The sequence below is a fragment of the Topomyia yanbarensis genome, chromosome 3 (assembly GCF_030247195.1).
Source record: "Topomyia yanbarensis strain Yona2022 chromosome 3, ASM3024719v1, whole genome shotgun sequence".
Classification (NCBI taxonomy): domain Eukaryota; kingdom Metazoa; phylum Arthropoda; class Insecta; order Diptera; family Culicidae; genus Topomyia; species Topomyia yanbarensis.
The window spans coordinates 39,595,339-39,621,805 of NC_080672.1; the positions used below are offsets into that span (position 1 = coordinate 39,595,339).

Consider the following 26,467-nt stretch of genomic DNA (forward strand, 5'->3'; position numbering starts at 1 on the left):
TAAAATCAAAACAATAAATTAAGACGTAAAACATGCTGTCTTCATATTTTTACATTATTGTCGAGATCCTTTAGTACAGTAGGATTCCGTTTTATTTATTTTATTTTTTTCATTTGCCAAAACCGGAACCGTGCCAAAAAAGGAACCTTATTTTTTAAGATTTGGATTTTCAATTTACGACTTTAAAAATGTTTCAAGGATTTTTAATCATATGTGAAATGAAATGAGATGAAAGAAAAAATAAGCAACTTCAATTTTATTCATGATTTTATCAAATTCAGACGTTGTAAGTGGGGCAAGCTTTCGACGCTCAAAACCTCTACCGCCCTGGGTATATATCCTGCAGGATTAGTGCCTTTAGCAAAGCATCTTAGATGGAAATGATCATTATTTTGACAACTTTGATTTTAATCTAGATAAGTAGAAACTGATCTAGATCAGTTCTATCTTTTGATAGAGGTGTACTATCAAAAAACTTTCTTCGGCAAAGTTGTTAGTTTTGATATTTCTAACACATGTATTGAAGACATTTATACCTTATAACCTATGTAGATGGCGCTACATGACATTTAAAAAAATACTCGAGAAAATGAATTTTAACATTTGTTTATGAAAAATATATCTAGAAATAAATGTTTTATTCCTAAATCTTCGAAAATATACAATAATCAAAATGCTTAAAAGAGTGATAAATGTTATCATGGCATTTTAAGGTTGTTTTCATCAAAAAAAATTAAAAAAGTATGTTCCACAAAATTTGTAATAACCCACGAAGCGGTAAAAGGCCGCAGCTGGAATTTTGTTTGTGACTAGTAAAAACCTTTAACTTTATAACCACGAAGTGAAAAAAGTGGGGCAAGGTGGGCCTTTTGCAGACAAATGAAATGAGGAAAAAATATAATTCAAGTTAAATAGTTCCTGCTTCGCTAGAGAATTTTTCAGTAAACTAAAATATATGCAAATATTTTCTTGTTTTCGAATTCAAATATAATATTTCGAACTGAGAATAAATTTATCAAGTAATTTATAAAGTAATCTTATTTAAATCACTACTGTGTCTAGTCCTTTCTGCAGTTTTCCGAATTGTAGTTCAGTCATAAGGCTGTGCTTATTCTTTGCAAGAAACGTTTATCAGTCAGTTGTCAAAATAATGCTCATTTTCATCCAAGATACTTTTCCGAAGACACAAATCCTTCAGGATACATACCCAGGGCGCTAGAGGATTTTAGCGTCGAAAGTAGCATTCTGCCCACTGTGCCGTCCTGTAGAATTCTCACAATCTTCGCGCTCTTCTCGAGTGCAATTCCCCTCATTACGAATATGTAAAATAGCATTTAATTCGAATCGCTTTTCTTCGGCCCACTGAACGTCAAAACTTGAACAATTCACTGAATGGTAGTGTCGATTTCGCTCCTGGGGCTGTTATGTCTTCTTTTTGAAAATTATTGAACAATTTTGTTTAAAAAACACAGCTCTTTTAAAAATTAATAAATTTATTGCTTCTCCATAACTAACCCATCGTTGATCTTTCAAATGGAATTGATAGATTGAAAATAGAATTGCAATGCTTGAAGATATTTAGGTTTGAAGAAAACCATTTTGGTTGTAAAAATCACTTGCAACTTGTCCATATTATAGGGGAAAGTCGTCGGTTGCCGGCACTGGTCGGTTGTCGGCACCCCTATGTAGCTTTTGACAGAAACCAGATATGGACATTCTGATAAATATTATTTGTGTTATATATTAGCGCGATCTTTTTGTGCCGATTGCTGAAGCAGACTCGAATGTTCTGTTCTACAACAAATATATTTTTTGAACAAGTGCAACTCTACTCAAAAGTTTTTTTTTGATGATTTGCTTAGTGTTACAGAAGTAAATCGATCGAAAAAGTATGCGCATTGAATATTTACGATGTGAATTTATTCTATTTTGTGATTCAACGTTGAATGGCGCCGAAATGTTCGCCACAAGTTTTCTTTTGATCAGTTTTCAAAAAGGTTACTAAAATCGGTTGTCGGCACCCAAACATGGTCGGTTGTCGGCACCCAATTTTTTGTGGCAAATGCTCTCAATAACTTAATCAATATGGGTATTTTGGGACGGGCTTTACGAATAGATACCAGAGATCGATCTTTGGCACCATTCTGAAAACCAGAAAGGCGACTTCCGGTTTAGCGTTTTACATTTACATGAAGAAAGCCCACCTGGTCGTGTTTTCACCGCTAGGTAGCACCGTATATACCAGATTGTCACGACCAGATAATTTGGTTGGGGGGGGGGGGGGGCTCGGGGTAACCCTGTAGTCCCCCTCCCGTTTTGACTGACTTCTACCTGATCTGTCTGAAGCTTTGGTAAAAAACTGGAGTGCCTGAAACTAACTCAATGGCAGTGAATGCGATCCGTCAGTGCATTAGCAGTGCGTAATATTCGCACTAGTTTCTCACATACACATATTGTGGTTCTGATGAAGAATGATGTTCATAATGCCTTTGATGGGTATTGAACGGAATAAATTACCTTTTCCCTTTGAATCGTGATGATCATCATTCATATTTTTCCATTTTTAGTAAATTTTTTTAGGGTGCCGACAACCGACCACATTTTTCAAAATGGTAAACAGTTATCATTTTACTAAATTGTTAATAACTTTTTTAAAGTTGATAAATTTGATATTAAATTCTTCGATAAGTTATTAGCTAAGGCCTCTAGCTTTCTATTGGTACGCTTATTCCCATATATTGTTTAATTGGAGTAATGTTGTGAGCCAAAAACAAACGACAACCGAACACATTCCCCTACATAAATAATGCATCTCTACACTTATTGTAATGATTAAATAAAACACGTATAGTGTAAAATATAGGTAACCCTTAAATACATAACACTGTTTTACAACAACATTGCGAAAAACATCTCAAAATTATCACAGTAATGTATTGAAGCTATGAGACAATTTTCACAATAATAAAAAAAATTGATTTGCGCCTTTGAGGGTTAATATGACTCCCATGTTTGGAAATGAAGTCAAATGTGATATAAATTGATACAAAAAATATCTTTTGCACATTTCTAAAAGACTTGTTATGACCAACAAAAATGTTGCCAAAAACGGAACCCATTTGTTGCCAAAATCGGAGTGTGCCAAAAAGGGAGCATGCCAAAAACGGAACGTGCCAAAAACGGAATCTTACTGTACCAGTAAAAAATATAAAAGGTTTGCATTTTCTAAATTTCGATTTTTTGATGCATTTCTTTTAAGGATTAACTGTACTGCTTACATTGCTTGTTCACACGTCACGAAATCAGCCATATTACTGCTAACTTTGTTTACTAGTACTAAAAGATATAGACTGATGTTTGAGGTGGGATTTTTTTGTGACGTGTTTAACATTAACAGTAGGTAACACAGCATAGTAACTATCAGAAATTTTAAATCTTTATTCAGTTTATTTCCACTTGGTCAAGTCTCCCCATAAAATCTTGGTCACGTCTCCTCAACATTAGTTGTTGTGTAAAATGTCGTGCAAATGTTAATAATATCTATTCCAATGTTTCGATTTATGTAAAACCATTTAACCACTTCATAAGGAATAAGACGATATATGAGTAATTAAAAAGTAATTATTAGTCGAGGAGATGTGTCCATACAAAGTTTGATAAAAAATCACATCATTTAACTCAAATTTATTAAATACGGAATATTTTCTATAAGGAAAGTATTTCTCATTCCAAATTTTCAAAATTACTTTAAGGAGTCGAAACAAGTATAAAAATATTTTTGAAAAAAAATTAGGAACCTAATGGAACACGTCATAGCTAATAATAGAATTTTGCGCTTGGTCAAGTCTCCCCATGTTCCCCTACATATCGAAAGCCGACGGTTTTTACTAGAATATTTTGCAAAGAGTTGAGTAGTAAATGTTAAAACGACCGAGTAATCAACAGAAGAGAAGGAGAGAACCCCAAAGAGAATATCTCATTGTTACTTATGTCTTATATTACTTATCTTTTTTGTCTGTTTCGGAATTGTTTCCATTAAGAGAATTTTAAAAATATTATTCAGCTTCCAGTGACAGTTTAGTCGGTCATCTCAAGTCATCAGAACTATTTAAATTTTAAGACCCTCCCGAAGGAAAATACCGGCTACGGGCCTGATAAGTTGTCCAGAAAAACTATTCAAAAGAAATTTTTCCTCCGTTTTACAGTATTGGAAAATAGATAGAGGGTGCTCGGAGTACGAATTCTCGGATTCAATGCATATAGTGAAACAAGATTGTAAAAAAAATTAACATACTACCCAGAATAAAGTGGGTCGCCGCTCGAAGCCTACACACTCATATCTAGAGGATAAGATAAGTGCGAAAGACAAAGAGTCGCTTGTTTACAAAAAAGACTATCTCCAAAACGGTCAGGATTTATTGCATGTCACTGGTTATGTGAAGCATGAGTTTTGAATCACAAGGGAGTGTCCTGGATTCTTGTTACCGGAATGCTCCGGAGACTCGTCATTCGATATGCAAATTTATGATGATTTTACCCATCACACATTTGTGCAAATGCGAATGTTCGTTTGAAAACATGCGAGAGATTTATTATCGTTACTCGAGCCCAAATTGTCCTGGATTCGAACAACCAGTTAATTTCGTTTTCAATCGCAGTAATGCTCATAAATATTCGTTCGTTGGATAAATAAAACCCACAGGAAACAGAACATTTCAGTGATTGTGCCCATTCCGAAAGCCACCGAAGTGTCTTCCATTCGTTCCGGCGAGATCAGCTACTTTTTTCCTGCTGCTTCCAGCATCGAATCGATTTTCATTAAAACGAACCGGAAAAAGGAGCACGTTCCAAATCTGTTTGGAACAGCTGAACAATTCGTTTCGAATTGGGATAAATTCGTTACCCAACCACCACCACCACCACCATTGCGCTCAGCAAAGATTTCATTTTCCACCCACTGATTTCGACACGGCTGGAACGGTTATGGGACCCATTATCATTATTGCTTTCTGATCGTTCATTTCCATCGGGCACATGCTTGCTTGTTCGTGAGTGCAAATCCTCGCTGTCACTGCCACTTTTGCGGCCCATTTTCCTACTTAATCTAAACCGTTCTTCGGCCGTGTAGCAAGATAGGAGAATATCTTTCCATTCCATGCGAATACTGAGCTTAGCCTCTGTCTGCTATATTTGAGAACAGTCCTGCTTCTGAAGTAAAATTTTACTCTGCTTCTAAAACAGAAAGTTGGCGACACTTCTAACGAATGGAAGGAAGATTTTTATTAAAATGAGATTACATGGAACCATCGGGCCTTGCCATTTTATAGCCAGCAATAATGGCAAACATTTTTCAAACATTAAAAAGCACTTTTGTGTTATTTGTTAATGCGAAAGCTGTTTGGAAACCCCCGAGATAATTGTCCATTAAAATACCGCTCGTGAAGAGTTCCATGATAATTATTATTACTCTAATCGAGACAGGGTGTCGATGGAGGTTTACTGATATCTTTGGGATGTTTTAAATTTAAAACTGGACATGTGGAGTACTCAATAGAATCTAGTGGCTATTTTAAGAAATTTAAGAAAGAAATTTTAAGAATTTTATGTGTTTACGTATTTGCACCTGTTCTAGAGAAAGAAATCTGCGTTGGAATTTCTGAACTAGTCGCCTGACACTGAACGTTCAACCAAACCTTTTGTAATATAAGCCTATCCATTCGAAAGATTTCTATCAGATATATGAATTAACAAATCCCATAAATTTTCTTTACCTTCCCAAACAGTCAGCCTCGTTGGCATCCGGTCGATGCAGGTCCCGCACAAGTTCTCCGGCTTCTTCCTGGCAGCCGAAAAGGAGCTGTCACTGAATCGACCCGACCAACCGGGCAATGGAGACATTCACAGTGTCGGCACGTTCCAGTTACTGGGTGATGCTCAGACTAAGTTCAGCGAGCGCTGCCCGAACGCCGTAACGCAGACCAGTTCGATTCCGAAGAGTGAAATCGAGGTAAACTGGATTGCACCACCGGCGAAAAGTGGCTGTATAGCGATTCGGGCTACCGTTATCGAGCATCGGGATGTGTGGTACATGGACGATGGTCCACTGAGTAAGGTTCTCTGTGAGGACGAAGCGGACTCGGTGGATACGCAGCCGGCGGTTCTGAAGGAGTGCTGTGCCTGCGATGAGGCCAAGTATGAGTTGACTTTCGAGGGACTGTGGTCCCGGCACACGCATCCGAAGGATTTTCCCTCGAATGCATGGCTGACGAGGTTTAGCGATGTGATCGGAGCCTCGCACACCGTTGACTACCGGTTCTGGGAGTACGGACAGGTCGCGAGTGAAGGATTGAAGCAAGTTGCGGAACATGGATCTACGAGGATGCTGGAGAGCGAGTTGAAAAATCAGGTAAAAACGTGCATCTTTTCTTGCTAGATGAATCAAATTAATTAATTTTTAACAGAGCGACAAAATTCGCACCATCATCAAAGCCCGTGGCATATCCTATCCGAATGTGACGGGAAAAACTTTCGCTGTATTCCGAGTGGACTCCAATCATCACCTGGTTTCGATCGTGTCAATGCTTGACCCTTCTCCCGATTGGATAGTGGGAGTATCGGGACTGGAGCTCTGCCTAATGAATTGCTCCTGGATCGAGAATAAAATCCTTAACCTCTATCCTTGGGATGCCGGCACGGATAGCGGTCCGACGTACATTTCGCCAGATCAACCCACCAATCCACCGGATGTAATTCGAAGAATCAAGGCAAACTTTCCGAACGATCCGCGATCACCGTTCTATGATCCCAGTGGTACCGAGATGAAGCCGCTGGCTAGGATTAATTTTTCCCGACAGAGATTGTACGAAAAGAACTGTGATTCGGAGAATGAAGAGGACAATGAAAGCAAGCAGGCTTGCGAGACAGAGTCCTGGGGTGAGTGGACCGAATGTAGCTCCCGTTGTGGCAAGGGCAAACAAACCCGTCGCCGCACTTACAAGTATCCGATGAAGGCAAAGCAAGCGGAATGCAAAAAGAAATTGTTCGATCGTCGGCCGTGTGTCGGAAGTGAAAGAGATTGCGAGTACCAAACCAGCCAGGAGCTTGACGAAACATATCAGAGTGATCCGGAGTGCGAAGTGACCGAGTGGGGACCGTGGAGTGAATGCAGCACACCTTGCGGCAAGGGAAACAAGACACGTTCTAGGAAGTATAAGAAGAAGGGTGCTCGGAAGAAGTGTGAACGAATGCCGACCCCACCGATGCTGCAGCAGACCGTGCCGTGCAGTAAGGAGTGTGCTGGAGATATTTCGCAACCGGTGATTAGTGCAGATGTAAGTAAATTATCAAGTTTGTTAAGTCGGTCAGTTTAGTAAGCGGTTTCATCCTTAACAGATCAATCCCAAGTGTAAGATGACTCAGTGGTCGGAGTGGGGACCGTGCAGTGTGACTTGTGGGCTTGGTCGAATGATGCGCACCAGGATGCCGATTAGCAAGTCGCTAAACACGAGACAGCATTACAAACGATTTGTCAACTACTACTTAACGAAGCGACGTCCAACTACGGATGAGGACGACGAAGAAGAAGAGGAAGAAGACGATACGGAAAATAGCCTTCAAATAACGGATCCAAATGATCCGTGCTTTGGCGTTGAGACTGTTGAGGAAGTTACCTGCGGACATGATCTTCCAGCCTGTGACGGGTTGTACGGTGTACCGGGTAATACGATCTGCAAACTTGGATGACATAGTAAATCATTAATCTTGAATATTTTCATTATTTCAAATTAGAACTTTGCTACCTGGAACCGAAGCCCGGAAACTGTCGCGACTCGCAAACTCGTTGGTATTTCGACAATGTCAAAAACGATTGCTCGATTCTGTTCTTCACTGGTTGCGGTGGTAACAACAACAATTTCATGTCACGGGAGGACTGTTTGGATACATGTAGCAAAGGTATATACCACGTATTACTAAGTAAAAACAACTAAACTGATATCTCGGTAATTAAACATTGTTGTTCGCACTAATTCACAGATCGGAAGTTTACCAACATCCCTATCCGGGACCAGATCAGCACTAACTCGGACTATGCGTCCGACTTCAAGCAGGACTGCAAGACGTCCCACTGGAAGAGAGGTCCCTGTAACGCTACTTGTGGTGAGGGATATCGCGTGAAGAGCCGAACGATTTTGGTGAGTAACCTTCTCTAACAACTTAGCAATACCAAAAGCAGGCATGAACCTACTATTAGAAAATTTGACCGTTAAATTAAAAATAGAATTCTTCTTTTATTATATACATCAATAGGGCCTCAATATTCTTATTATTACAATATAATCGGGAGTCCTACTACTATAATTCATACACCCAAAATACGACCCGCATGATTCGCATGCAGAAACGCATGATTCTAAAGCGAATTCTGCATTAGACCTGGCATAATGCATACAAAGCGATATTGGTCCAGCTCGAAAATGTATTACATAGCCATTACGCTCTAGACACTTAGACAACCTTACAATTGCTAATGTATTGTTGAATTCACCGATGTGAGAGTATACGTTTTAGAGCTAACCTTGCACGTAAGTGCATTTGTATGAATGAGTGCCGATAGCTTCGATAATACTCAAACACGCTCAACCATTTCCATTTTGACTTTCAATCAATAACATGCCACATATAAGAGAGGGTGGCTTCTGGTAATCATTGAATTGGTGAGAGTTTTTATAGAACTGACAGCTCACTGACCCTTCCATTTGAATTGTATTTTCACCATTTGAATTCCTTTTCACCGCTCGCTGTATGAAATCGAAATTTAATCATCACGATACGCGTATTTTACAGACACACACACTCTTGAGACCAGCTAAAATGGGTAACAGATGTTCGTTCAAGCGTAAATGAAATGGGTTTGAATAACATGTGTCACGAAGGCGCAGGAAGCAGAATAACTAATGCTCCTACAAGTGTGCTATTTACGTTGCATCGTGTACTTCAATTCAATAGTTTGTTTCACCGTTGCACTGGTATAATACATCAAACTTGGTTTATAATTCATAAAAAAGCATGATTATTATTCAGAATATGACCGAAGCACTGTATAGAGGAATCCGGCCAAGATCCGTCCGAAAATGATTAAAATCGTGACCGACCATCTTCGATTCCGATGAAACTTTACACGTTTCACGGGAATAACCACATCAACATTTTCCACAGTCAATGAGAGCATTCTTCGATACTAATCGTTTTGAATAGCAGTAATTGAGCATGGTACATCCTCCGAATCTCACCCACCGTGGAAGGTAGTGGTTGATCCATTCCAGTTTTCTGCCATTTTCATCTTGAAATGTCCACAGACGCAGCATACATATTTTTGCCGTAGTGCCAAATGGGTCAAATAATGTAGCATTTTTTTTGGTTCAGTGTATTCCTATCGATTGGTTGTTTACATAAATCGCTCCAACTATTTTTACTTTTTGACGAGATTTGTGAAGTTTTTATCGTTGTTTATCGTGTTAATCGATTGAGAATTTCGTTTTTAACATTGTTATTGTGCAGCGTGAAAGTGTCTCCTGTTTGCTTTTGTGTTGCGACAAAACCAACGCAATTGAGTGAACTTCTGTGACTTAACCACCAAAACTTTCCACTGAACGCAGCGCCATCTATATTTCATTGTTCGCATTCTCACATCAGCACGCATTATGGCAAGTGCATGCGATCACTGCGCGAAAACCATCAAAACGGATGACGACTTTATTGAATGCATGGGTTTTTGCCATGTGGGAAACAACTTAACAAGCCGTTTTTGAAAAAAAACTTGCGGAAAACTTAAATTTATTTTGGATGTGCAATGAATGTGTCAAGCTGATGAAGTTTGCTCGCTTTCGCGACACCGTTTCTTCGCTTGGATGTGTTATCGCTGCTATCGCTGGGAAAACGGATGGCGTATGTGCTGAACTAAAGGCCGAGTTATCCAAAAATAACCACCAAATTTCGCGCCCCGCCACAAAGGTTTCAACAGCTACTCCAGTCCGGCCAAACTCCGGTACCTCTCGACCACCTCAGAAACGTCGTTGCGAGGATGGCCCTGATCCGAGCAATATTCTTGTTGATGGTCGAAAGCTAGACGATAATAGCAAGTCGGTCATGATCTACATCATAACTCTGTTAACTGCGTTCCACGTTTTTACGTCGCTTGTCATTTTGCAGACTACATTATCCGGGTTGATGTCCGGTCCTCCCGTTTTAAGAAGCTCCCTATACGTAGCTTCAAACCTCGGACATTCAAAGACCGTATGCTCCGGTGTCTCCTCGACGATCACACATGCCAGGCACAATGGTGACGTTGCATACCTGAACCAACGAAGATACTTCCTGAAACAGCCGTGGCTCGGTAGGAGCTGTTTCAGGTGGAAAGTATTCTCTCCGTGCTTTCTATTGACCCACGTCGACAGGTTTGGATGAACCGGTAGGTCCACTTTCCTTTCTCCTTACTGTCTCATTCTTGCTGCCACGTCACCATCGAATCGATTCTCACCCTCTTCCTCACGTTTCTGACGTTTCATTGATTGTAGCACTTGATATCCTACGCCTTGGCATCTGCATTACCCTGACGCGCCAGGGTGATGCAGATGAGGATCATGTCGACGATAACGCATACTACCTCCAAAGAAATTATTCTGTACCAATCGCAAATCGCACGACCACCAGCCGGAACGCCCTGTTCAGCTTTTCGCGGTTCCACTTGGTTTTCAGCGCCGCACCCCAGGCAGGAGCCATATATCGCAGTATCGATGACGAAACACTAGATATTAAACCGACATTTCGCAGGTGTAATCAACGCAGGGTTGTTAATCGATAATTAATCGTCATCGTCGATAACGTTAACCACCCGTCAACGTCATCGGAAACTCCGTTAACGATAATGTATCGTCGCCTTCATCGTCATCGTCGATAATTGTATCGTCGTTTCCATCGTCATCGTCGATTCATCGGTTATCGCGATACATTTTGCGTTACTTTCCCGTTTATTGGGGTTGAAGTTGATGCGGTTAACTTTTAATTGTTTAGAAATAAATAACTATTGAAGACATGTTGTTGGCAGTTGAAAATCAATAGTTTTGGACATTTTCTATGCACAGGGGGGGGGGGGGTGTCAAAATGGAATTTTTTGGCAACTTTTCGGGAGAGTTTTATATTGAAGAGAAAGTTATTGGCAGTTGACAATCAATAGTTTTGGACATTTTCAATACAGAGGGGGTTCGACGATGTGTCAAAATGGAGTTTTTCAACTTTTGAGGAAAGATAACAAACTGAAGTTATTGGTAAGTGAAAATCAATAGTTTTGGGCATTTTCAACGTACCGTCGGTGCATCAAAATAGAATTTTTTTTTTCAACTTTTCGCGAACTTTTTATATTGAAGGGCAGGTTGTTGGCAGTTGAAAATCGATAGTTTTGGACATTTTCAATTCACTCGAGGATCCAAATTGGCAAAAAGGTGAAAGAAATTCTTTGAACCACGAAAAACATTTTTAGTTATAGTGTCTTCAGCAAAGTTTATTTATATTTTTTGCATTTAAAAAGTATTAGTTGGGTGATTAATCCCTCTAAAGCTGAGAAGAAAGTTTTTGCTTATGTTTTTGAAAATTAAAAAAAACTTTCTTTGGCAAAGTTGTTGAGAATATCTTAAGTATTAACTTCGCTGAAGAGACTATCTATCTGTCGATTTTAATTTACATTTGTGGACATTTTTTTGATATACTCCTGAAAATTGCTTTTTTCAAAATACTTTTCCTGGTAATTTTGTAGAATTTCTAAATGTTCCAAGATGTTGTTCAGCATAAGAAAATACAGAATTTTTGTAAAGTAAGTTTATTTGTATCTCTTACAACTTAGAAGTTATCGAATGTTTTAGTGCCCAAAAAGCGATATTTTGGTACGGAAGCCGTAAATTTCCGCAGACGAATACCAATACGAATCTGTAAAACAAACACTATCAAAATCGTTTGGTGGGCTCTAGCTTACGTTCAAGTCAAATTCGAGTAAATTCCTTCTTTAGCATATTTTTCTTATCTTAGAGTTGCAAAATATACAAAAATAATAATACTGTACTGTAAGACCTCCTTAAGAGAAATTTTTACTAAATGGTCAGAACGGGTTATGAGGCTTTGTCGAGGAACTAAAAAAGAATATGTTAACCGTTCCGGTTTATTAAAAAGAAAGAAAAAATATATGTTAGTCCAGATGTTTGCGTTTCGACTTCGTCTCTTCAGAACCAGAAAAAATATGTGCCGATTTTGTCAATGTCATCGTTTTATCAGCCTATAATTCGCCAAGGGTCTGATAAAAACGGGTCTTCACTGTATTCGAAAAACGTTTAAAACTCTATTATGAGGCCGTACATAAATTACACTACATATTTAAGGGTAAAAGAAAGAAGCATGAAGCATCTTGTTACATAGTGGAGAGAAGAAACGGAGGAGGGGGCTAAAAGCTTTCTAACTAGAAAAGGAAATCAAACATTGGAAATATGTATGTATATTCTGTGCACCAACTTACTCGAAAAGTTGAAAAAATTCAATTTTGACACATCGTCGGACCCTTCTGCGTATTGAAATGTCCAAAATTATTGATTTTCAATTGCCAACAACTTTCCCTTCAACATAATACATTTTCCCGAAAAGTTTAAATAATTTCATTTTGACGCATCGTCAGACCCCGCTGTGCATAGAAAATGTCCAAAACTATTGATTTTCAACTGCCAACAACATGTCCTTCAATAGGTATTTATTTCTAAACAATTGAAAGTTAACCGCATTAACTTCAACTCCAATAAACGGGAAAGTAACGCAACATGTATCGCGATAACCGATGAACCGACGATGACGATGAAAGCGACGATACAATTATCGACGATGACGATGAAGGCGACGATACATTATCGTTAACGGAGTTTCCGATGACGATACATTATCGTTAACGAGTAACGCAGATAAATTATCGTGAAAAATGTATCGCATTAACAACCCTGAACGTGGTTGATAAAGCTGAACCAGTAGTCGATTATCACTCCCAATTGCTTCAGTGTACGCTTTGATGCAATCACATGTCCTTCGACCGTGATCTGCATCCGCTGAACTTCTATGCAGTTTTTGACCAACAACACATCAGTCTTGTGGTGAGCTATTTGCAGCTTGACTCCGTTCATCTGGCTCTCTATCGCGTCTCTTGTATTCCTCACCGACACCTCCACTTCTCCAAGTGTCTTACTCATCACCGTTAGTGATACGTCTTCCGCGAGATTCACGATTTTCACTTTCCCGGGCAGCCGCAGTGTTAATCCCCCATCGTAAATCTCGTTTCAAAGAATGTGTAACGATGTTACAGATAGAGCCTGTTGAATAGTTGAAGTTGCTCGATCACGCTAATGTTTACAGCAGCAATATTTAGCCTTTGCGTAACGGCAGCGCAATATGCGACTAATAGTCGAACTATTACTTATCTTAGTCGCGAGAAAAATGCATCAGCTGGTACTCATGGTCAAATCTTAAAAAAAACCTTTGAGTCCGCGAATTGGTGTTGGTGGGAATGAGGATAGTTGATGGGTGAAATGGGTAAAGATTTCTAACGATTCTTTCTCGATTCGTCCGGTGTACCAGTAAGAGGGTTTTAAGCTGCGAAAAACAGTGAAGTTAGGAGAAGCTATCAGTTAGGAGTACCGGAAAACAGTTCGAATTCGTTACATCGAGAAAAAGAGTTAAAAAGTGGAAGTTAACAGGCCCATGTGCAGGATAGTGTAGCTCCTTTTATGAAATTCTACACAGTGTTAAGGACCGCCAATTCAATCCAGCACTTAATAGCAATTTTGCTCGAGGTTCAGGATCCTACAAGCGAAAGTGTACCGTCCGGGTGATATAGCATCCAAGCAGGAGTAGGGGATAGCGTCCAGCCACGCTGTCTCTGGAGACGATTCCGAAGCCTGCCGGCTTGTAGCCTAGGTCGCCGTCGGGCCAGTGTTCGACTCCTTCACTCTGCGGGCCACCCAAAGGAAAAGCACGGCTTTGGAGTTGATTCACCGGCCACCACAAGTCGGGCATCAGCCACATAGCCTGGAAGCAAAACCCTCTCGAAGCAGCAATTAAAACCTCGTGATCACGATCAGCCGATTGAGCCGCCGGCACGAATTTATAAGTCGATATTTTCGCCGCCGCTCAGCATAGCAGTTCAGACACCTAGTCGAGACACTGACAGCATTGGTGTCAAAGTAGTAACAGCGATTACAGCCGCCTCGCCTCAACTCTAGAGGAAAACACCGGGGACAAAAAGGTCAGATCTGAACAAATTGTAAATTAGTAAGACATATCGATTGTGTTTTCAAAAAGTTATATAGACTACGGTTAGTACCGTAGAGAAGTTGAAATCCAAGCGCTTGGAAATATATAGAGGTATAGGTCGGTTAAGTAGAGTTCTACGGATAGAACAGTGATCGATGTTAACCCCTTCAAGCCGCTTCTTTGAGCTCGTCGTTAGTCGCTTGACACTCGGCTGTGTTTGATTCTTCTTCTTCGCCGTACGTTATCGGTGAACAGGTAGTTGGATCGTGCTTCGGAAAGAGATCCTCAACCCTTATCTTTAGTTTACTCGGGCATATTTTGGCTGGTGTCGAAAGGATCTTCCTACACGGCAACATGGCTTCGCTCTCTGCTGAACCTGATCCGTCCTCTAAAACATCGAGGTTTACTACCGGAATGTTGGTGGCTTTCATTCATCAACGGACAGCTATTTGCTCGCGACCACGGGTTGCTGTTACAACGTTATCGCCTTGACCGAGACATGGCTCGACAACCGTACTCTGTCTCGTCAGGTCTTTGATTCAACATTCGATGTCTACCACTGTGACCGCAATGCCCTCAACAGCCACAAGACATCAGGCTTATCGCCGTTCGCCATGGTATAAAAGTGATCAACGATGCCCGTTGGTGAGCTCCGAGCAAGTGTGGATATCAGTGCAATTTGCCGATCGCAATCTGTTCCTGTGTGTTGTGTATTTTCCACCTGACAAAATTAGTGATTCCAGCCTGATCGATGTACATTTTTCCTCCGTTTCTTTTATCGTCTCGATCGCCGCCCCGTCTAATGATATTGTTATACTGGGCAACTTCTACTTACCTTGGCTTGACGTGGTGCCAGGCAAGTAATGGTTTTCAACGATTGGATATCGAAAAACCTGCGCTTATTAACAATGCCAGTTGTATTTTGGACAACTACAGCAGTGCAACTTTTCGGCAAATTAATAATGGCACCAACGAGAATGGACGCACATTGGACCTCTGCTTTGTAAGTGCCCGGGACTACGCTCCATACGGCTGCACTGCACCGACTCTTTTATTTGATCAGGTGCGTCATCATCCCCCACTACATTTTGTATTCGCTGGTAACCTAGGAGTGAATTTTGAAGACATCTCAAGCTCTATCGATTTTAAAAACGCTGACTACGACAGCATCGTTAGCACGCTGTTGGATGTAAACTGGGACGAAAATCTTAACAATGACGACGCGAACGAAGCAGCGATGACGTTTTCTAGTATTCTTAACTACCTTATCGACCGCCATGTGCCAAAACGAATAATTAGTACTGATCAACACCTTCCCTGCTAATCAACCGTCCCTAGACGATTAAAATCTGCCAAACGAGCTGCATTTAAAAAAAATTCGAAGCATAAGATACTTGCATTACGAAATAATTACTTTCAACTCAACCACGAATACAAACAGCAAAGCAGACGTGCCTTTTTTAGACACCAGCGAAACTTCGAGCGTCAACTGAAATCCAAGCCCAAGTCGTTCTGGAAGTATGTTAACGAGCAGCGAAAAAAATCGGCTTACCATCTTGTATGTCGTTTAATGGAGTTTTGGGCACCGACACTATGGAAATTTGCCAACTGTTCTCCGAGAAATTTTCAAGTGTTTTTTTTTTCAAACGAGCGCCTTACACCACAACAAGCCGTTAGCGCCTCCAATTTAACTCCTTGTTCAGGACGAACCATTATTTGCGTCGATACCCGACCAGGTGAAAATAACTGGTCAATAACCCAAGCATACTATTTTCTGGTATCATACCAAAATCTGGTATTAATTGATTATTAACCCTCTAGTGCCCAAATTTCTATTTGGCTAGAAAAAAACTTTTGTAGATGGGTTTCGTGATGAGAATAACGAAAATAATGTTGATAATTCATGTAAGCAATGGATTTTTCATTAAAGCCTTAAAATAAGTAGGCCGCCTAGAGGCGGTGTTGGGCACCTGGGCAAAAAAATTTCAGTCTTTTGCGATTACTTATCGTACCGAAACTAGCTTTATGTGCAATTTTAGCTGAAAGGAAGCATGTTTTAAAATCTTTGGGTGAATGCTGCTGTTAGAATATGGATATCCTTATCATTTAATTATATTTAGGAGAGACTGGGGTAAGTTGGCGGAATCTTTTTTTCTCCTTTTGTATTAGACATATGGCAAAGTGTTTTACCAAAAAAGCTAAACTTCCGAATTATTCCACTAAACCAATTCGCATCTACAGTAAAATGCTACTAACAGGCTACTCAAAAATATTTTTTTTTAGTTATTAAAATTTCCAAAAATAGTTAAAATTTGTTTAATGAAGATAACCACTAAACACAAAATAGTTTTTTCCACGTTTTCATGGAATTTTCAACTTTGAGCTTCAATTGCCTTTAACAGAAAGCTACGATTATTCAAACATTGTGAGTATATGAAAGGTGTGAGCGTTGGGAAGAAATACTAGTGCGGATGACAACATACAATCATGTTTTAGAAGTTTTATTTAGATTTTTAAAGAGACCGCATAGAGGTGGTGTTGGGAACTAGAGGGTTAATGCCTCATTGAGGTATTAAGCAGGTATGGAAGAAACATTCTTCAATACCTGCTTCATACCTCAAAGAGGTATAATACTTTATTTTAGTATTATTTATGTATTCCAGTGATTTTTACAAATACCAAATCAATATCTTATTGAATACCTCCATACAGTTAATTTTGTTATTGGAATTTTGAAAAGGTTTTGTTATTATTTAGGTATTACAATAACTTGTTTCATTACCATCTAGTTATTAGTAATAAATGTCTTAGTTATTATTTCAGGTATTTACCTCTTATGCAAGGTTCCTCAATACCTTATTGTGGTATTCAAGTATTGGGTATTATATACCTGAATTTGGTATTATGAAGTTATTTTCTTCTGCTCTGGTAATGCTACCATTCTTGCAGCCAATTCCAAGCTGAAAGCATCTAGTTCCACGGGTCCAGATGGCGTTCCCTCAATTTTTGTCAAAAAGTGCATCAGCAGGTTTCTTATACCACTTCGGCGAGTCTTCCAGCTATCACTCGCTACTGGAACATTCCCTTCCTACAGGAAAGCAGCGCACACGTTTCCAGTTCATAAAACGGGAAACAAATCGATCATTGATAATTATCAGGGAACCTCGTGTTTAAGTGCCGTATCAAAATTATTTGAGCTGGTGATTTTAAACCCTATTTGACCATCACGGTTTTATTCCTAAACGATCGACAACGACCTATTATCGCTCACAACGGATTGCAAGCTGATGCTATTTCCATGGATCCATCGGCCTTCGACAAAATCAACCGTAATATCTTAATAGCGAAGATGGACAAACTCGGTATTCGTGGACTACTTCTGTGCTGGTTTCGTTCCTACCTCGATGAAAGACAACTCCAACTCAACTGTCTATCTGCTGCATTTCTCGCAACGCCCGGCATACCACAAGGAAGCCATCTCGGTCCAATAATATTCCTCCTCTACTTGAATGACGTCAAAATCACATTACAAGGACCCCGCCTCTCCTTCGCCGACGATATGAAGATTTTTTGATAGATACAGGATTCAACCGATTCCGAATTTCTTCAACGTGAATTGGACAGTTTCAATACGTGGTGTGATTTGAACAGAATGGTTCTAATCCCGAACAAATGTTCAATCCTCACGTTTGCGCGGCAGCGTCATCCGATCCAGTTCAATTACCGTCTGTTTGACTCGAGCATTCCAAGACATTTTTTTTCTTTACGCTTGTCCGGACATGCCGTAGACTCAGGTGATTCGCATTTCTAATGCCAAAAGATCTTGACTCCTACGGTAGAAGACAAAAAGTTAAGTCGCCGGCAAGCATATATGATCCCTCCACGCTTTTCTAAATTTTCTCCCTTCAACTCCTTGCTCTCCCTTGAGTACTATGGCTTTTAATATTGAAAAATATACTTCACCTTCCAGTCCCTTGCTAATTAAATGCCGTAACAACTGTTGACATTCTAAGACATTCTCACGTCAAGGATTTTGGAAACACATTGGATTCGGGACTAACGTTCAAACCACATAGCAAAAAGCTTCCGGGACGTATACTGTCTTAAATCGCCTTAGAGCGCGTTGGTCCGCTCAACATTAGAATATTGTTCTGCTGTTTGGAATCCGTACTAGCAGAACGTCTTGACAGAATCGAGGTTGTCCAACGCCGATTCATACGCTTTGCCCTTCGACATCTCCTATGGCGAAACAGATTCCAATTGCCGAGCTACATACGAAATCCGTTGCCAGTTAATACACCTCGATACACTGAGTATCCGGAGGGACTGTACTCGAGCCTTTCTCGTCTTGGACTTACTTTGCCAGAGTTGATTGCTCTACAATTCTAGAAGGCCTAAATCTTCAAGCCCGCATTCGAACGCTACATATTAACTCTCTTCTGCGATTGCCTTTTAGGAGAAACAACTACGGTCGCCCCAGCGTTGTTAACGGACTTCAGCGAGTTTTCCACAGGATTCAACTTCCACTGGATTAGAAATACGATTAAAAATAAGGTTTTGTTTATCCTTGAATGTAATTAGGCTAATAACCACCATTAGAGCCAAGGGGTCTGTTGGTGTTGATACAACACATAAACAAGATAGCTTTACCATGATCCAAATATACTAACAAAAATACTTTTTCATGCTTAAAACGATAAGCATTTGATTGTTGATAGTTCATGATGAAGAAACTTCTAAAAAGAACATAATTTCACGAATTATTTGTTTTTTTTTTTTAAAAAAAAGAAGAGATGCCTTTCCTTTTAATTCCACCAGGTATTAAAAGGAAAAGCATCTCATCTTTCATTTTTATTTTTTCAGCATTCCGTCAAGACGCTCAAAGAAAAACTATTTTTATTTGATTTTGTTGAAACATAATTTCAAATATCTCAAAAACTACCACATTTTTAGTTTTGAGTACATTCTAGTTAAATGCATTTAGACTTGAAATAGCACTTGGAATCAAATTTTTTAATAAAATTATAGTAAATTAGTTATTTCGAGTTACTTTCATCAGAATCAGACACTAACTTAGTGGCAGGACTAAGCTAGCACCGGATTGATGCTAGCTCCGAAAACAAACACAAGCACCTTTCTAAAAACGTATTTTACATTCAAAAGGACTAGTCGTACCTCGATTTTGCCTTCGTCCTTATACACAGTGATGTTGATTCGAACGCTGTCACACACACGTGTTCAAAGTTGTGTTGCAAAATTAATTTTTTTGCCTTAGCTAATTAGTTGAACGTTATCGGTACGCTATATCTGAAGTGATGGAACTGGAACTCATCAATGCTGGCTATATCATCTATATTTATAGCAACTGGTTTGATCTGTAAAATTTCTTATCGAGTAAAATTGTTTCAATTTCTGAATCAAGCTTTGACTAATTAACTTTTCTGTTTGTTTATCTCCTATAATCCTATTATCTCTTCCGTATGCTCCTGTCATTCTCTTGTATTGACAAGCCTTACCAAATCCATTAACCAATGGAATCAACCACGAATCTAATTAACATCTAAAACCAAATCAATTCTCCTATCCAACCTAAAATGTGTTCTTTGATTTCTCTTCCACCCATCCAGGTTCACCCAACCAACGGAGGCCAGCGCTGTCCCCGGAAGCTTCGCAAAATGGAACGCTGCTTCGTGCACTGTGACTCCTCCCGGCATGACACCAACCCGTCGTGGGGACCCAGCACCCGCTACTCACCGGAACCGATCGAATGCGAGTACTCGGCCTGGTCGGCGTGGTCACCCTGTAGCAAGACGTGCGGTGAGTTCGCCGTCCAACAGCGCACCCGATATGTTTTGAATCCGGAAAACACCCGCTACTGTCCTCATCGGCTTGAGGAGCGGAAATGTGATATCATGCCTTGCTTGCTGGGCAATTGAGGGGGCCCGTTGAGGCCGTGATGATGGAGACGGGAGAGGAGAAGGCGAGCTACGCCGGTGGTTTTGTTTTTCTTTTTCAATCACTACATACTTATTAAACAGGTATTTGAATATACAGTGTAGTAAGTTTTTCGTTCAAGTACGTAATCATAGTTATAGTGAAGCTTATCTGTTGATTTTTTTCTTGGTTCGTCTAGAGGATCCTAGGCACTGCGACCAGAAATCATCAGCTATAATTACGGTAACAACTTTTGTACAAGGAGAGAGAACGCTATAATCAAATCGACACTAACACTGTAGAGTTACTACAAACATAAATTTAGTCTATTGATTATAACTGACGAATAAAATGATCTTAGGTAATAGTTTTGACGTGAATCAACTGATGTAATATCATGAACAACAACAATAAAAGAAAAAGTGATGTAATGTTTTATGCACAAATCAAAAGAACAAATACATATTGTAACACGTCTTCAAACAATGTTTGGTTTTAATCGAAAGAACAAGTCCAGGAAGGTGCGCTCCATTCTGTTTAAGCTATCAGCCTAATTAGATTTAATGAATCACATGAACTTTCTCGTTTTATCAACAAAACGAGCAATCAAACTGGAAACTGTCTTCCTCACCTGTGGACCCTTTACAAGCTGTGAAAGTCCTTGCTTTTGCTTACCTTCCCCCCCCCCCCCCCCAACCACCCGCTGATAAAACTTGAATGAAAATAGTACATTCCAATCTAAATCAAAAGGTTTCCTTTCTAAAATCAGTGACAGACCCAACGGGAGGCTATCCATCTCTATAGCTCTCTCTCTTAGTTGAAAATGAAACAAGAGCAGGCTACATATGTAATCGGCCTTTTGTGTGCGGTTTCGACATAAATCGTTCTCACTGGGGGCATTAGATAGAACGGATGAAAGTAACGTCAGATTTGCGACAGTATGAAAAAACTTTTTATTGAGTCGATATCACATCAAGGAACTGAAAATAAAATTCAATTCATTCAATGTGGTAATGGTGGAGAAAGGAAATAAATGACAGTGTAAATAGTGTATATATCTTTCAACGAATTCGGACAAGCAAGTTCTGTTTGATTTATTTAACTTTCAATCGGACTGTCCATCGATTTGATTGGGTCCATTGAAAGTTGGTGTCCGTTTTTGTATTGATATGAATTCTGGTCCTTTCATCGAGCAAGATAAAGTTTACCGAGAAATTTGAAGGTAAAATTTAATTGGAACAACTATTTGTATCGGTAAAAGAATCGAAAAAAAAAATTAATTAAGTTTGTCACACTCAAAATTGTTTTGCTGAACTTATATGGGAAACCGAAGTATATGTTACGTGTGGTTGAAACTACTTGAACTGATGTCTGTTTTCATAGGAAGAATGAACTAGCAGAACAGCAGCTTGGTTTCGCGGATGACACCGAAAAGGTTTTTGCATCTATTCATTTTTTACGTAACGAAGCGTAGTGTGAAGGGTTACTTTTTGAAAAAAACAGGTAAAATATTTGTTTTCATTTATTTTTTCCCTCTGCTTTTTAGAGATACAATCAAGTTTTCGAAAAATTATGGGTTGATTTTGAAAATAATAGGTAAGTGTCTCCCATTTATCAAGTAGCATTCGGATTCCATGCCAAAAAAAGTTCACGTCATTTTAGCCAATCAAACGATTTGGGTTTCTTCGAACAGAGTGAATCGTTCTAAAGCTAGGTCTGATTGCATGGTTCGGAACAAATAGTAGACAGAAGGACCACGCTGGCTAGTGTAGAACTTCCCACTTTAGTACTTCTAAGAATTTTTACAATTCTCATATAGAAAGGTTCTCTAATCGCTCGGAATACCAACTTTTAGCCAAGCCTAGGAGGGACGAGTCTCTTATACCACTAGACTCAGTTCGTCAACATCGGAAATTTTTTTCTCTGCATGTGTGTGTATGTATGCATGTATATATGTATATATGTATGTACGTGTATATATATCAAATATTCTCCATTTTTGTTAAAAATGGCTGAACCGTTTTCAACAATATTATATTTAACTGATAGGTGTAACATTGAATTTAATTTGAATCGATGCTCTGGCTTCGGAGTTACGGGTTAAAGAGTACGGTCGCACATCAAATTCCCGTAGAAACCGATATCACCTTGCTTACTAAATGATGCAAAAACCAATAAAATATTTTCTAAATTACTGGGATTTTAGACTCTGCCTCACTGACGTACAATTAAACCCTCTTTGGTGGTTTTGCTATCTACGATGGAAGTGACAAAGTCCCTGAATTAAGCATACATCTACTTCTCTGGAATGGCTAACTCGATTTTCACAAACTTTGTCTCAACTAAAAGTTATTCGAATTCCTTTTGTTTCGGAGTTCTCGTTCCGGATTTATGAGATAATTAGTGCGGTTACACATGAAAGAGTGCGGTTACACATGAAATTCTCTGAAACTTTTTACTTTTTTCATGTAGAAAGGTTTCGCAATCGCTTGGAATTTCGATTTTTTATACCATTAGACTCAGTTCGTCAACATCGGAAGATCTCTATATATGTGTGTGTGTATGTGTCAAATGATCTTACTCATTTTTCTCAGAGATGGCGAGGGGATTTCAATAATATTATATTCAACTGAAAGGGATAATATCGCAATAGGTTGCTATTGAATTTCATTTGGGTCAGAGCTCTGATTGTGGATTTATTGGTCGAAGAAAGCGGTTACACATTAAATTCCCATATAAACCGGTTTCACCTTGCTATTTAAAAGACGCAAAAGTTACTCAAATACATTCTAGTTTCATATCTTGTCCTGTCACTAAGTTAGTGTCGGATTCTGATAAGAAGAGCTCGAAATGCCTCTCCAATAACTAATTTATATTCGAATTTGTTGGAATTTGAGATTCTTTTTCTCTGACGCCTTTGGTCACCTTGGATGTAATCGGAAGCTTCGAGGAAGAGATACCTTTTCTTCCGGGATGGTTAACTCGATTTTCATAAACTATTTTTTTTAATGAAAGGCATAGTATCCTTTTCAACTATAAATTTCATGTAGATTAGAGTTTTGGTTCCGAAGCTATGAGTTAAAAAGTGCGATTATATATGAAAGAGTGAAATTCCCAGAAGATTTCTTGCTTTTTTCATATAGAAAGGTTATACCGTTACCTTCAAAATTGGCAAACTAATCTCGACAGGAGAGCCGAGTGTCATATAGCATTCGACTCATTTCGTCGAGATCGAAAAATGTCTGTGTATGTATACGTGTATGTTTTTTTTTAATGAGTAGAAAAATAGTTCTAAAACCTATTTTAATCCACCTAACGGTGCAATTGTGCCTTTATCAATCATGAATCACGAGAATGTGTGCGTTGTTTATATTCATTAAAAGCTTTTAAATGCATATATTATATTTTATTATACATCACATATTATACATATATTATTATTTATTATACATCACGTGACAACTATATACAGGAAAATAAATCATTATTCGAGTTCTAAAATTTTGAAAAAGAAAAAAACAGCCACGGTAATATTGAACTGAAAAAAGGTGCGAAATCGGCAAAGTCCCAAAAGCCGATTTTCATAAAAAAAAATTTTTTCGAGATAACATAAAATTTCGACGTTTCATGCATCTTAAAGATGTTTGGCATCAAAAATACGAATTCGATTTTTGGAATTTCATGGGGTCCCACCTTTGAAAAAAAAATCGAGTTCCGGCTTATATGGGAATTTCATATGTGACCGGACGATTTAGTCTATATTTTCGGACCCATATAAGCGATCCGTACGAAATTTTATAGATCTGTGGAGATATTATAGCTATCATTTGGGACTAAGTTTGTGAAAATCGGCCCAACAATTTCTGGGAAACTGGTGTGAGTTCGTCAATTTTGAAAGATAGCCGCTTTTCCCGGGCACTTCCGGAACCGTCTATGGACTGGTCAATGTAGTCAACGAAAGTTTGGTTGGTCGTCGGTCACCTAGAACAGCAAATTTAAGTTGTTTGAGAGACATTTTAGCGAAATTTTTACCTTTTTTGTTTTCATCGGAGTATCGGTTTGAATCACAATTTGCTATGTGATCGCACGCCACAACCTGTAACTCCGGAACCGGAAGTCGGATCGGGATGAAATTAAATAGCCATTTACGGGGACGCAATATCTTTCATTTGAGACCAAGTTTAGTTGAATCGGTCTAGCCATCTCCGAGAAACCGATGTGACTGTTATTCTGAATTTAGATACTTCCGCTGGGGCTTCCGGAACCGATGATGGTGGCCAAATAGACTTTGAATGGATGTTAGTGACCTAATACTACAAATCGAAGCAGTTGTGGTCATATTTTGGAAAAAATTTCACCTTTATACATTCATTGCACAATTTATTAAAATCGACATTTTCTGCGTGTTCGTACTCATCACCCTGTAATTCCGGAACCGGAAGTCGGATCCATTAGAAATTCAACAGCAGCCTATGGGAACGTTGCACCTTTCATTTGAGACTAAGTTTGTTAAAATCGATTCAGCCATCTCTGAGAAAAATGAGTGACATTTTTGGTCACATACACACACAGACGCACATCCACACATACATACATACACACATACATACACACAGACATTTGCCGAACTCGACGAACTGAATCGAATGGTATATGTCACTCGGCCCTCCGGGCCTCCGTTAAAAAGTCGGTTTTCAGAGCAATTGCAATACCTTTCTATTGAGAAAGGCAAAAACAGTTTGTAAATAATTTAGTTTGAATTCTGTTGTACAGGTTGGATCAGTTCTTTGCTGGTAACTAAAATCTAAACATTTTATATCGTCCTTTTAACCCATTCATGCCCATGTTGTTTGTGGACAACGACGCACAGTGGTCACAAATTGAAAAAAGACGGTCATAACTATTTTCTGGCTCTCAGTTACGTTTTTGTGCTTCGGTGTCTTCAGAAAAGTTTCATAAAATTTGTTTGCGCATATTTTGAGATAGGCACCTTAATTCTCACTAAGGTGGTATAACAAGTTTTGAGTATCTTTTTTTTATTAAATAATCAAAAAAAATTTTTTCTTCTTTTAACTTATACAGTAATTCATTTGGAGTAACTTTGCTGAAGAAATTGTTTATCGATATATTTTTCAATGCAAGATATAACTGTGTGATTAAAATTGTACTCTAAAATCAAGTTTTTTAAGTTTTCTTCACAGGATCAGATTTAATCACTTAGGTATGTTCTAGAAAGTTTTAGATATCATCAAAACACACAACTTTTGTGAACACACCAATGGTCTTTGGCGTAAAATTTAGGATATAAAAACATATTTCAGTTAAAAAATAGGGTTTTTCTGCATCATTTTGTGTTTGAACCGGCAACTTCCGGCAGCCAATTTTTGGATATGTTTTACAATATAGTACAACCTTGCATTTGAAAAAAAACTGGAGTCCTATCTTGAAAGATTTGTATCTGAGCTCAATCAACATTCACACGAAAAACGCATTGTCTTCTATGTCGCCATCTTAGATTAATCCCTGAAACAGAGAAAACGCGTACACTAAGTCGATAGCATGCAAATCAATGCATACCCCCAGCACCATGTCGACAAATAGCTTAAATTTCAATGGTTTTTTCTTTTGATTATGTATTCCTGTTAAAAATTGGTAAAAAATACACGAATGTTTGAAAGTTTCATAAGGAACATTATATTATTAGTACCGCAAATTATTCTACACAGCAGAAATAATAAGTCAATTACTCTCATAATCGTCACTGCACTCCACTTCATCTATCGATAAATCTGGTTCGTTACTGATCTCCAACGCAGTTCGTCGCTGTTGTGCTATCTTATGACAAGCGCCATTTTGCACATTTCGAGAAAAACGATTTTTAAAGTTTGGGATTGAAAATCATGAAACTTATAAATGGTATAAACAATCCAAAGAAGACAATAGATGCTTCTATCTATTTTGTATTAATCTCTCAAATATTACGAAGATCGGTTGACTATGTTGCGAGTTTTTACTATGAATGTAAACAAAAGTCGCGCTCACACGTGTCATAGACGTGTATTGATGACAAAATTTGTATGACGTGTCATAATCGTGCATGAAAAATTTTCCATAGAAAAAAATCACCACTTATGAACTTTTATTCATATCTTTGGTTTAATTTGGTCTATAAACAATCGGTTAGATGCGTTTTGAAGGA

At 38.8% G+C, this 26,467-nt stretch overlaps 1 protein-coding gene across 2 annotated transcripts in view; it reads left to right on the forward strand.

Annotated features, from left to right (window-relative positions):
- Positions 1-20,754, forward strand: part of LOC131692975 (spondin-1) — a 109,568-nt gene extending 88,814 nt beyond the window's left edge. The window contains exons 2-8 of one of the 2 annotated variants that reach the window (XR_009306119.1): positions 5,784-6,406; positions 6,462-7,331; positions 7,393-7,717; positions 7,789-7,953; positions 8,035-8,192; positions 19,962-20,372; positions 20,468-20,754. Coding sequence is in view for 1 of the 2 variants with exons in the window: in XM_058980414.1 (XP_058836397.1) it covers positions 5,784-6,406; positions 6,462-7,331; positions 7,393-7,717; positions 7,789-7,953; positions 8,035-8,192; positions 19,962-20,270 (2,450 nt within the window). In the remaining variant the exon portion in view is untranslated. Of the gene's footprint in view, positions 1-5,783; positions 6,407-6,461; positions 7,332-7,392; positions 7,718-7,788; positions 7,954-8,034; positions 8,193-19,961 lie in introns of both variants that reach the window. The other variant, XM_058980414.1, reaches the window with a different exon arrangement.
- Positions 20,755-26,467: the final 5,713 nt, after the last annotated feature.